The sequence below is a fragment of the Eleginops maclovinus genome, chromosome 11 (genome assembly GCF_036324505.1).
Source record: "Eleginops maclovinus isolate JMC-PN-2008 ecotype Puerto Natales chromosome 11, JC_Emac_rtc_rv5, whole genome shotgun sequence".
NCBI classification, from domain to species: domain Eukaryota; kingdom Metazoa; phylum Chordata; class Actinopteri; order Perciformes; family Eleginopidae; genus Eleginops; species Eleginops maclovinus.
Window position 1 is genome coordinate 4,126,734 of NC_086359.1, and position 13,351 is coordinate 4,140,084.

The following is a 13,351-nucleotide window of genomic DNA, read 5'->3' on the forward strand; positions in this document are numbered from 1 at the left end:
GAGTCCAAACAGTCTCAACAGTAGTACTCCTACATCTAAAGTATTAATATCATTTTTGTGAGGAAAGACAGCAACGGTGTGAAGCTGGACATCTGTCAGGCATTTCATTGATCTTCATTTGCTCAGTATGCAAACATCACCAGTTAAAGTACAGTATTTTCTTCTGAGAAATAGTAAAGGAGAAGAATAATTGACATGACAAGACAAAAAGAAAGAAAAGGCATCAGTCGAGGACTTGTTCTAATCTTTATATACATGATATTTAGTCACCAGTTACAGTACACATAATTTATATACTACAGGTACACATAATACAGGTACTCAACGCGTGTTTTACAGTATTTTTTTGTTTGTTTTTAACCTAACCTGCATGTTGAAGAAGAGCCAATCATGGGGCTTGTCTTCAAACTGAAAGGACGAATCACAGCCATCTTACAGACCCCCTCCACATTAGCATACATTTAAACAGAATGCAAAGAGGTCCAGGCATTGTTTTTAAATGTACTCAAACTTTACTCAAACATCCTGCCTCCTTAAACACTCTTCACATTCATTTTTCCACAGACATTTCAAAATGTTTTAGCTCAAAATTCCCTGGCAGCACACCTCTCTCAGGAAATGTATAGTGACCCGTACTGCCATTCTCTATGGAGGGAAAACTGAATGAGAAAAATGGCTTCAGGAGCTTCAGTGATTCTGCCCGGTGACCTTTCCTTTCTTCAGCAGAAGACAAGCCCTCAGAGAGCCTTTTTATGCAACGTCATTATTGCTTACAGAGAAAAGAAAAAGCTTTTTTTTGCGTGTACATAGACACACAGTGCAGATTCATGGAGGGGCACTCTATAGTTGAGATTATAGGAGAGCAGAGCTGAACTTCTGCTAGCTTTCATCATCGAAGATTACAGGAACCCTGAGAGGAAAGTGATTTGAACCAAAAGGTTTCTCACCTGGTTCTATAACAGGTGATAATACACAAGGATTATTACTTAATTGGTTTGCCTGTTCTCTAAGGGAAAAGGGGATAGCTCTTCCCCTCCTTGCGTTTGCATCCATCCATCCTTCATAAAGACATTTTAAGTCAACAGACAACAGTTTGAATCAGACTTGTAACACCAGTTCTGTTTCTTTTCTCACTTGCCTCTCAGGGCTTCTGTAGGGGAGGGAAACATCCGACTCAGAGGAACGTTTTAGTGCAAGCAAAGCGTGAGTGAGGGAGGAAGTGTGGGTTTCTCGAGCTTAGGTAGAGGAGTGATGTTTTTATTGCTCATACAGTGACAACTTCTGGCAGTTTGCGTTATATTATGAGTAACACTGTATAACTGATTTTGGTGAAGGTTTTGTGAATGAAACCCTTGGATCCTTGTCCCTTCTGTGTTACGTATTTTCCCTCCAGATCTCAGAGTTTGAAGCAACACTTCAGCGAATCACAGGAACCGAAAACTACCGCCCAGCTCTGAGGAGGGACAATAGAGCAAGTTCAATTACCTGCCACCATTTACAAAACAACACATCTGTGATCTTTAAAAAAGTAATTTATCTGATTATAAAGTCCTTGTTTGGATCTTGTTATAATGACAAAACACCAAGTATCTTGTAATAATGTCAAAATATCTCATTCCTAAAAGAAAGCCTTTTTTTCCCCAGCGCCCTATGAGGATAACATTCGTGTTTTAGGTCAAATTTGAGAACTACAATTGGATCGAATTCGGCACAGTAATTCACGTTCCTCTCTGGATGAATGGTTATCCTTTGGGTGATGTTGAATGTGTCATGTAGTGCCACCAGCAGGTCAATAACATTTGTCCAATACTTGTTTTTGACCCAATACCTGCAAATTGAATGACTCTCCTGTTGGCGAATGTTAGCATGCTAACGTGCTAAGCTACTGGCTAACATTTGACATCCTTTAGCTTATTAAGAGAACTCGTGGTGATCTTTCAGGACTTTAAGGTCTTTTTAATGTTATTTAATGCAGCAATGTTGATTGTTTTCACCCAAACAGAATGATGTTTCTTTTGCCATATTGTTAATTGAGCTCTTTTTGTGTTTTTTACAGGAATAACAGTACCTAAGTGGAAGCGTTTAAGACTCCCCAAGAACACTTTGTCATTTTAACAAGATCTCAAGACAAAAAAATGTCCCTTTTGCCGGTTTGTTCCTCTGGTTTTCTGCTCTGTGTGATCTGTGTACAATATCTAATGTGATCTAAAAGACTTGCAACACAGTGGTTATAAGGGACTCCATTTTACCGCAGCTCAAGTGTTCCTCTTCTCTAATCGACGCCAAGCTAATCAAATAACACCTGCTGAGCTGGTAAATAAAAAACCTAAGAAGTACTGATATAATTTAATTGGCAAGATGATTTCCGTTTTAAGGCTGTTACTGATAAAACATGTTAGATCCAAGCTGCAGATTGGAGAAACAGTATTTCAAGCCGATAAATAACATCTTAAAGGAAGTTCTCCCCAGTTTTTTATTCCTGTCAGGGTAAGATAGCAGGGTGTAACTGCAGCTAGGCCACAATAGTTCAACTGATACTCTTCAGGTGAAAGCCAAACTGTTTCAAAACCTTTAGATATACTTTAGCAGCTTTTGAAGGCAGCGGCAGTGTTTTTAGACAGATGCCCCTCTCAATAACCTCACACCCTCGTCTCCACCTCGGCCTGGTGAAGCGAGGCTTGGGATCTAGATCCTTGTGGAGCATGGATTTAAACCACTGATTTACAAGACAGAATTATAATATGTACACTTTTTCAGCAACTTACAATAAGTACTCGTAATATATTATATATGACTGTGATATCCTTACTTTCCCCAAATCTTCTTTGTTTATCAACTAGCCATTTTAGAAACTGCAGTGATACTTCCCTAAACGGGATCCAGTGGCTTTAGTTTGTGTACAGTAGAGTCTCGGTAGTACATTCCTCATATCTAAGATGCCTTTTCGGACACCTCCTAAATTCAACACCGAGTCCTTGAGGTACATTCTGCTCCACTGATGCTCAGTCAGTCCACAGGATGGTTTACCAGTAAGACTGACCCTCAACCCAGTACCTGGTGAATCACATTTTTTTGGATACCACCTTATGTGTGTGACTGGGCCAGGAGAGTGGAGGCACAATTTACAGCACCTGGTCGTCACTCACGTCCTGGCGTGTGGAAATTCAACCAAACGATGTGGGAATGATGATGTTAAGGAATAATAAATATGAATAATAAACCCCGCTCGCAACAGGTCTAACTTCGGATTCTTCCACAGTATAAAATGAGTTGCGAGGGTCTTTTTTTTCTTCCCCAGCCCCGAAAAACAAAAGACAAACAGCTAACTTACCATCTCAGATTAAATAGTTTAGTGAACAGTCACTTGCTCCCAAAAGACAAATGTTTAGCAGTAGGCAACCAAAGCATTTTTTGGGGGATGTGGGTCAGGGTTTAGATATGATTTCATAGTTTCAGAGTGAGTTTGCAGTACAGTTAGTTCATAGTCATTAAGTACAGTTAATGCTATTGTGGGACACAGATTATACCATGTTAATCAGTATTATTTGATGATTACATTTAGTTAATTATAACTATTGAGTTAACAATGTTGAATAGGAACACTAGCATATTTGCTGTTGGATATGTAGGTATACCAATGGATGGTGATGGGGTAACTGGCTTTCATGCTAGCCAGGTTTCATGAAACGTGTCATAAAGTCTTGAGATGGAAATATGCGTCAATATCTGCACCACTGTCAGCAGGGAAGAGGGGCTCTCCATTGTTGAATCCAGAGCAGACCAGAGATAGATCCGATTATCAAGGTGCTTTAGGGTCGCAGGCGTTGGCTTAAACTGGTGAGGACTGGGATGTTTGGCATCAACAGCTCGAGCTAACAACATCCTTGTAGACAGTTTAGAGTTTGATGTTTTTGGTTTAATCCAGTGTTTGTTATATTACTACCAAGCTTGCAAGTATTTTGACTGCTAAACAGCTCTTAAATAAACATGTGTCCTACCAAAGGACAGAAGCTAAAGCTAGCTGTTCCCCTTTCCAGTCTTTATGCTAGGCTAAGCTAATTAGCGGCTAGCTGTAGCTTCGCATTAGCATACAGACATGTAAGTGATTTTAACATAACTCTTGGGAGGAATGGTAAGTATTGTATTCATAACCTATTCTTTTAAAGGGGCACAGAGTCATGAATGCCAGACCTGTCCTAAACAGAAGCACATTCATGTAATAACTGAATATTTGTGTGCAGGAAGCAGACTTTTGTAACACATTGGAAAGGCAGGTGTTCTGCAGCTTTTTACCATCCTGACCCAAAAATGAGAATAGCTTGCACTTAACAAGCTGAAAAAAGACATGTTCAGTGGGTTTTGTTTCATAGTAAATAAACCTTTTAAATGCTTCTCCACTTCTTATCTCAGGAGTATGTGCCCATCTGGAATACTGGAGTACATTAAGCATTTATTCAGGTAAGTGACTGCTAATCTTTTGTAATCCTGTGCTAAGTGCTTTTATCTGTAGACAAATTCTGGCTGGATAATGTCTGGGCCATTGGCTGTACGGGGACAAAAGAACAGCGTGTGCCCTTTAATCCCAGAAACCAGGAACGGGTCCAGCTTTATCAAAGTACTGCTGAGGTTAACAAAAGACAAATGCTTAACTTCGACTTCAATTTAGGGTTCAGTCAATCTATAAATTAAACTCTACTTTTGTAGCTTTTCTCAAAGTAGGCGACAGCTTTCTCAAACAACATATAATATGTGTTGGCACATCCTCCATTTACAGCTGTTGGTAAAGATGTTGTGATACCAGCATTGATGTTGCCCATGATATTTAAAAATGTATAATAGTGATGATATGTTAATAATACACGTATGGTGATATTTTGTTAATAATCAAGCGCTTCTTAAATCACATTATCTATTATTGTTATTTTGGTACGCTTTTGAACAGCTATGTTTACTAGTAGCTTGTTTCCCAAATAAGAGGGGGAAAATGCACAAAGAAACGGCGAAAGATGAATTTAGTCTTAGTTCCAGTTAAGGGAAATCTTAAAGCTACGCTACAGCTACAAATAAAAGCCTTGATAATGCTGTTGTAGCTGGAAGTGGGCAAAAGATCTCCAGGAATAAAAGTGTTATGAGCACATCAATGCTCAGGGGTTTGTAGTAACATGTTCACCTATCACATTTTGGTGCAACTTTCAGGTGTCAACATAGTTTTGGCCAGGCCATAATTTTTTTCTTTCTGTTAAAAACAGACCCTGCTTAAACTGCGAGCGATTGTGTGTTGAATGCAGGCTTTACCAACAGCATTAAGAAGCCGGGCGTGTGTTTAGTGGGCCGGCGTACATTGGGAAATATTAGAACAGAGAGCACCACTCCTCCGACAGAGATTCAGCAGGAGCAACAGCTATCTACTATGAATGAAAGACGTGTTGTTGAAGGCAGAGGTGGGTGTGAGGGGGAGCTGAGGGCCGATGAATAAATGAAGGGGATGGTTTGGTTTGGGTCACCTCTTTAAATGGAGGCATCATTGGGCAGGTGGAGCTCTGCCACTCCAGGCCTGCTGACGGAGCGGCGCTGTGTGTGCGGCAGCAGCTGGCCGCAGGGTGACAGCCCCAGCAGCTCCTTGGAGGCTCCTGGCCTCCTCCGGCGACTACCATACCCGGGCCTGTGGCTTCGCCTCGCGGCCTGGCCTAACAACATGGCTGTCTGGGGCCACAGGGGGTCCGTGAAGCTAAACATGCTGGGCTCCAGAAAGGGGAGACAGGACCTGCGCCTCAGTGGGCGTTGCTCTGGATAGATTTGGGAGGTTGGGAAGAGGTCGAGGTCAAAGATGGAGCGGGGTTGCCTTGCGGCGCCCGTCAGGGAGATGCGACCCTCCAGAGCCGGCCCCAGCAGGCAAAGGCTCGTTCTGTCTGTGAGCGAGTCCGTTCTGTCTTCGTAGCCGAGGTCAGCGGGGGCCGAGCACTGCTGCAGGGGCCAGCCTCCGCGAGCCTTCCCCCCGTTGTCCGCATTGCTGCCTCCCTCACCCCCATCGCGGTCTACCCTTCCAGCTTCATCATCGTCTTCCTCCACCTCGTCGTCCCCCACCACCACACCCTCCTCCCCGTCCTCGGTGCCGCCGGGGGGTGGGCAGCGCGGGTCCCGCAGGAATACCACGATGACGGTGATGTTATCACTGGAGCCTGCGTCTCGGGCCGAGGCCACCAGCTTGTGGGCCACCATGGTGGTGTCGCCGGTGTTCTCCTCCAGATGGTCGCTGACCACTCGCACCGCCTCATCCGGATTCACCGTGTCCCAGAAACCATCGCAGGCCAGAATCAGGTAGTCCTCTGTGCCGTCAAACGGGAAGATGTCATGGTCTGCATCCCCGCAGATGTAGGGCTTGTGCTCTGAGTCGCCTGTCAACATATGGCGAAGGTTATTCTGCTAATACTGGCATTCAGGACAGAGAGAGTGAGAGCAGACTCTGTTCCACTCTGTTTTAAATGGTGACCTCTAGAAAGGTGTAATGAAAAGGAGAGATTGTCTGTGACCTTTATCCCGTGATTATCCTCAATGTCTGTGAATTAGTCATTTTAATAGTCAAACTCCACTGCAAATCACCTACACTCTTTCCCAATCCCTGAGGTCATGGATAATATTAGTCCCATGCCAATCAACATTTGGTGAATGTAGTCTACAATATGATACATCAATACATTCAGTGATATAACATGAAGTTAAGTGGTTGTTAGAGTAAAATACAAACTTCTCTAACCCTGTGTTAAAGAAGAACAAACACATGAGGTCCCTGAGGTGAAACCGTCCTGTGAGAGTCCATTTTAAAACTAACACCAATCTAAACATGCATGAAAGATAAAATGATATGTAAACATGTGTTTATAAATAGCTCACCTATTGCTCTGGATACAGACAGACTGCCGTTAACCCTCCATGTGCCAAACCAGATCACACAGCCTCCCAAAGCCTCGATCCTCTGCTTCTCATCCTGCACACACACACATGCAGCGGTTTAGTGAGGGAGACGATCACATGTTACGGATGTAATTTACCATATGTTAACATTTTGAATGGCAGTTTATTTAAATGAATCCAGCTGTTTTGGTGTCATCGAATCATGCATGTTTGTTGTTGAAGTGACACACGGTGTGTTACCTCTCGGTCTGGTTTGTGTGGCTTCATCAGCTCCACCACCTGCCCTTTCCTGACCAGGATCACCTGAGAGTCTCCGAGCCAGGCCACGTACAGCGTCCGGCCCCGCAGGAACGTCACCACGCCCGTTGTGCCACAGCGCAGGTGCTACAAACACACACACACACACACAAACACCTCACACTGTTTAATGTGCACACCAAGCAGCAGCTGCAACACCAGCTCTTGTTACTCCACAGGTTCAAAAGAAGGGATTATGATTTTTTGGGGTACCCAACAGTAAGGCAGTAAAATAGATATTATGTTGCTATTCTGACACAAGAGATATAGACTTAGATTTCTAATATCCCATTAATGTTGTCTTTTCTTGGTCTTAGAGTCTGCATGAGAGTAAACTGAGGGTTCTTGCTGAACTTGTCTTCAATCTGCCTTAATTCTCACATTTTATTGAGTGAATATTTTGTAAAAGCAATACTGGTCAACCCTGCAATGTCGTGGTAGTATCTAAATCGAGGTATTTAATCTGAAATATTGTGATGTTTCATATGCTCTACATCGTGCAGCTCGACCCAACAGTCTAGGCAGGTACAGCTGAATTATGTAGTGACTGTAAAACAATTAATTTAGAGCTATTTTATAATCATAAAGCCATTTTGACAGCAGTAATGGTGGAAGCAGGTTCACTAATAATCATAATAGTAAAATAACATTCCAGTTATCATAACACTCTGTGGTTGGTAGTTATTTTAGGTGCGGTTACCTCTCGTTTGGCCTTCTTCATAAAGTGCACGTCGGTGACTTTGAAGGCTTTGCAGAGTGCCTCGATCGGGTCCTCTCTGAAGCATTCCTGCTGGAAGAGGTTCACGTGGAGATGGTTAGCAGCGTAGATGGCAGCGTCGACGCCGCCGTGACCGTCAAACACCGCGAAGTAAGCCTGCTCCTCCTGGTCCTGAGAGACAGAAACGATCATTCAGCAAAAAGATTGAATTAACACAAAATCACATCGAGGCTCCAGGTCTTAGAGTAGTTCATATCGATCACCAGTGGTTCAATGTATCATCTTTAAGGTATGCTTTTATTGTGAAAATCCCATTATACGTCACTACCTATACCTCACTTTCTTCCCAGTTTAGTGGAATCATATTTGAGTTGCTTGATACATCACAGATTATGTTTGATTGTTAAAACATTTTGTCTTGAGCATGCCTCTGAGTTGAATCGACTTTGTGAGACAAATAAATATTGTTTTGTGATGAAACTTAAAAAGATAGGCAGTAAAATAGAACGATATGAACCTAACCGCTGTATACATAAATAAAAGCACAGTTAATAAACAGCAAATGGTCAGCTTTGCGCTTGCAGAGCGTCATCGTAGCGTAGGATGGTCGTACCTGGACATTGAAGAGCGAGTTGTAGTCGGGGATGATGACGTGCTTGTCCTCCATCTTGCGCCTCATGTTCTTGATGGCGTGGATGGACGTCTCGTAGTACGGCTGCGGGCGGCGGCGGTACGGCAGGTCCTTCAGCCAGAGGCAGCACACCTCAAAGAGCCGGTTAAACACCAGCCAGGCCAACTTCACGGACTCCATCTCTAACACACAGACACACACAGACACACACACACACACACACACACACACACACACAGACAGACACACACACACACACACACACACACAATCAGTCAAACAGTTTCTTTGTTAAGTCAAACAAAACAAACGTCTCCCCCAGCCTCTCTTCTTGAAGTTGAATCCATTTGTCTTTGTGTTCAGAGTGTTGTATCAACTCCTCTTCTCTCTGATGTACCACAGAAAAGTATTACATGTAAAGATCTATTGTATCACTTATCAGTTTACTTCTTTATTCCATTTAAGTTGGGATATATAGGTGACGTGTTTGTCTGACCTACTTTCATTGATAAATGTAGTTCACATAACATCCTTGTCTTTTATTGAACTGTCAAATATAGCAAGTTAAAAGTCTGCAACTTTTCGTCCTGATCAACAACATTATTAACTTATTAAATGTTGTGGAAAATAAATCAAAAATACAGAGTAAGATCCATTTTGAGAGGTTGTACATTTAACCAAAAGGATTTAACTTTTTCTGCCGTGTCATGAATCACATTCTGAAAAGTCCCCATCCTCTGGGAAAGTCACCCCCCACCCCCCGCAGGGACGTGCTTTACTTTTTCTCAGAAACTGTCATTGAGAAATTAGTGGAGCAGGAAGAGGAATCAGGGCTTCGTCTCCCTGTGATAACAAAGACTCGGGCTGTGTGGGTGTTCAGGGTTGACCTACTAACGTTAGCTGCAGGTGGATCAGTCTCTCCCGTCATTGGCAGCGTTCTCTCTCTCACGCTGCTCACACACAAATGGACCGGCCTACACTGTGTCCCATTTCCTCCATCCACCCCTCCAGCTTTTAAAACTACATGCACTTAAAAAAAAACAGCCTTCCCTCTCTCCGGCTCCGAAATAAAGATGTCTGAGTACTGCGTCTGGCAGCGGGATTTACCCATAACACCTGGCAAACAACTGAAGGATAAGAAATTAGCAGCAGAGTGCAGTGAAGCGGCTTCAAACAGGCAGGGGTCGTCCGTTATGCAACACAAGAAGTATTACTTTTGAAAACACACACACAGCGAGGTGAAGAACGACCAAATTGATCCCTTTTCATAACTTTTTCTCAAGACATGATAAGGGCCAGATAAGTAAACCGGTGTATGAGGTGCTTTCATAAAAATCAGCATCTCTTTTCACACTTTTATGTAATAAAGGTTCATTATATTTGGTTAATCTCTGCGTTTGAGCTTTCAAATCCCATGAAAATCCCAAAAATGCTCTCTCATAACTTCCTCCTCCTGTACTGAAGATATACGTCTTTAAAACACATAACCTGGAGTTTGAGTTTTTAAAAAGGCTCAGTGTTTTCATATTAAAAGCTGGACACTGCAACTATTACTCAAACAGGACTCATTTGTTGCCGTGTCTTTCAGAATCAAAATAATCTTTAACACACCGCTGAAGATCATTTGTAAATATTTGGATCTCCTGTTATGAAGTTCAACAATATCCAAGCCTTAAGACGTGTAAATACAGAAGGTAGAGAAACTGTGTAAAAAAGGGAAATATAAAAAGTTAAATGTAAATACAACGTAATGACTTCTCCTGGGGCCATTTGCACTCACACACATCACATTACCCTTTATCTTTTTTATCAAAACTCTCCTTTAATAATGTTATTTCCCTTCTGAGCTGCTCGGGTCTGAGGACAAAGGGTATGCTGTAGTCTGTAAAGCCCCTTGGGATCATTGATAATCATATTGGGCTTTTTATGAATAAAATGTGATTTATTGATCATCTTTTTAGTGTTGTCTGTTGGCCTGTGAGTATTTTCTGGAGTTCTGGCCTCTGGTGGTGAAATACTTGCAGCTCTGCAGGGGAAAACTGGGACAAACCCCTGGAGGTTAGACGATGCTGCTGTGTACGTGAGTTGGAGACCTAATTTGATGTTGTGTGTGTGTGTGTGTGTGTGTGTGTGTGTGTGTGTGTGTGTGTGTGTGTGTGTGTGTGTGTGTGTGTGTGTGTGTGTGTGTGTGTGTGTGTGTGTGTGTGTGTCTCCCTGGGGACTCACGTGGTAAAGGGTCAGCTCCATCCTCTGTGGTCTTGTTGAGGTAGTGTGTGGAGAGGTCGCTCTGCAGGAGGCTGTCGGCGGTGGCTCTGGCAAGAGCGGCAGCCAGGGAGCAGGGGCAGTTACTGAGGAGCAGAGAGGAGTGGGTCAGTACAAATCACATTTAGAGATCGATGACAGCTCGTTCAGTTGACTGAATAACGGCGTGGTTTGCTACCATTAAAGCTATAACAGAATAACTGTTTTCTGCCTAGCCCGTGCAGTCAACATGTGGACCTGTCCTCGGGCAAGACACTGAACCCTGAGGTGCTCCCGATGGCCAACAGTGTGTGTGAGTGCGTGCTTGCGTGCGTGTATGTGTGAGTGTTAGCTTCCCTAGAGCAAGTGGTGCTGCTCTGCATGAATGAGGTGTGAATGGGTGAATGACTCGTAGTATGTAAAGCTTTGAGGGGTCGAGGAGACCTGGTAAAGGACTGAATAAGTTCAGTCCTTTTACTATTCGTTATGACTTTTGTGAATAACAGCATTTTTATTAATGTGTACTGTCTGTGTTGTTCATGAGGAAGACGAGGAGGAGGAGGAAGAGGTGCATCTCTTTTTTTAGGGTTAACGGGAGTGTTGGGGAAGAGGAGGAAGGTAAAAATGGATTTCCTCCAAAGGTTAACCTACTAGAGAGGAGGACGAGAGAGGAGGAGGAGGAGCAACTTTTTTGAAGGTTAACGGAAGTGTTGGGGAGGAGGAAGAGGAAAGATAGGGGGTCGTTTGAAGGACTCGAGGTTTGCTGTTGGATAACTGGGTCATCTCTAGATGTAGGTAACCATGGTAACCACCTTCAGGATGCTGCCCCTTTAAGTTCAATTTAAGTTAGAAAAATAAACCTGAAGAGACGTCTACAGCCTTACAGTTTAGGGGGGGGGGGGTCTAAGCTTTCTTCAACGCTGTACGATCGCTAAAAAGATGTGTCATTAACCGATGCTTGATTGGTTAATTGGGACAGCAGGTGGGAGATAACCTTTTAATGAAGCTAAATGCTAAACGCTAAGGCTCCATTTGATGCCATTTAAAATACTGGGTTAATAAAAATCCTAAATTAAAAAGCAATATTATTTGAATTGATCTCACCGCTAATGGAACCCCTGCTGGCTGCGTTGATTGGAAAGGCAGCAGCTGATCCTCATAGCTGTAATACTAAGCTGGATGGCGTGATGCTGCACCCTTTAAATAGTCGTTGCGATGCTTTTAATTTACGCAAATGAATGAACCGGGGTCGGCTAAGTATAACGCAGGGACTTATTCTTCAATTAGAGGCTGTGTATTAAGTGGTAAACGGCCTCTGCTGCTTTGTGGAACATTACATGGGTGTAATTAATTAAAAGTGCTCCAACATCTTAATGAATTCAGCTCTGCTCCAGTCACTGAGACATATAAGTGCGTACGTTTATCAGTGGTTTAGAGAAATTAGTGTGCAACAGAATTTCTCTGGCTTTTTTTGTCACATGTCGGTTTGTCAGACCTCTTATAGGTCATCTGTTTAACATGCAAATTTGTTGAAACTGTAGCAGGAAGAAAAAACAAAGCGTGTCTTTCTTGCATAAATGCTCTCTGTGCTTCCTTTGAAAAGCCTCCATTAAAACTAGAGGAAGTAAAACAGCACGCTGAGCAGTGAGGGATAAAACATGGTCCAAAAAAGATCTGTAATCCTGCATTAAAACACCTTTACTCCACTATTTCATTACTCAATTAAAAACATCTTAGGAAGCACAAGAGTGACGACCTTTAATTAAAGCCTCACAGATTGTGTAATGTTTAATATTTCAGCTGAACAACATCTCTAAGCTGGTTGACCAATCACAGCAGACTTATTCTTATTCTTTATTTGGATCCCCATTAGCACTAGCATAAGCGTTGGCTATTCTTCCTGGGGTCCTCACACACACACACACAGAACAAACATTAAACAAAACTAAAAGCAAAATAGAACAACTCATTTCATCATATGAACAATGGTATATGAAGTGAAACAAAAATGGTCATCACATTTTAGCCATCATCACAAGGCCAAACCACAGGCAGTTACATTTGACTCTGTAATGCTCATATAATGTTTTAGCAACCTTTTGAAATGTACTTGAGAATTTTCCTGAATTATGTGGACTGGTAAAGAGTTCCAGCTGACCATGGCTCTGTACATGACTGTTTTCTGTCTGATATTTGATTTAGATGTGGGTAATACGAACCTTCTTTCTATTGCATGTCTTGTTTGATAGTTATGTTGAGTGTACTGCGATATAAACCTTTGTGATAATATATGTGGTAAGTGTGTCACTGTAATATTCCTAACAAAATTTAACAAAGTATAAGTGGACCTCTGTCTGACACTCAACCATTTAAGGGTCTCCAACATTTCAGTCACTCTGGTTCTGTAGGAGCACTGCAGTGCACATCGTGCTGCCTTATTTTGAGCTACTTGTAGTTTGTCTAGATCTTTTTCTGCAGCACTAGACCAAATAACAACACAGTAATCAAGCTGTGACAGAACCAAAGCATCTAGAACTTGTCTACTGACAGAC

General features: G+C 42.5%; 1 protein-coding gene across 2 annotated transcripts in view; it reads right to left on the reverse strand.

Annotated features, from left to right (window-relative positions):
- Nucleotides 1-227: 227 nt before the first annotated feature.
- Nucleotides 228-13,351, reverse strand: part of ppm1e (protein phosphatase, Mg2+/Mn2+ dependent, 1E) — a 32,638-nt gene continuing 19,514 nt past the window's right edge. For both annotated transcript variants that reach the window (XM_063896023.1, XM_063896024.1), the window contains 6 exons: nt 10,785-10,906; nt 8,541-8,740; nt 7,910-8,098; nt 7,153-7,296; nt 6,892-6,985; nt 228-6,395 (listed from right to left, as the gene is read on the reverse strand). In XM_063896023.1, coding sequence (XP_063752093.1) covers nt 5,509-6,395; nt 6,892-6,985; nt 7,153-7,296; nt 7,910-8,098; nt 8,541-8,740; nt 10,785-10,906 — 1,636 coding nt within the window. In that variant the 3' untranslated portion in view covers nt 228-5,508. The remainder of the gene's footprint in view (nt 6,396-6,891; nt 6,986-7,152; nt 7,297-7,909; nt 8,099-8,540; nt 8,741-10,784; nt 10,907-13,351) is intronic.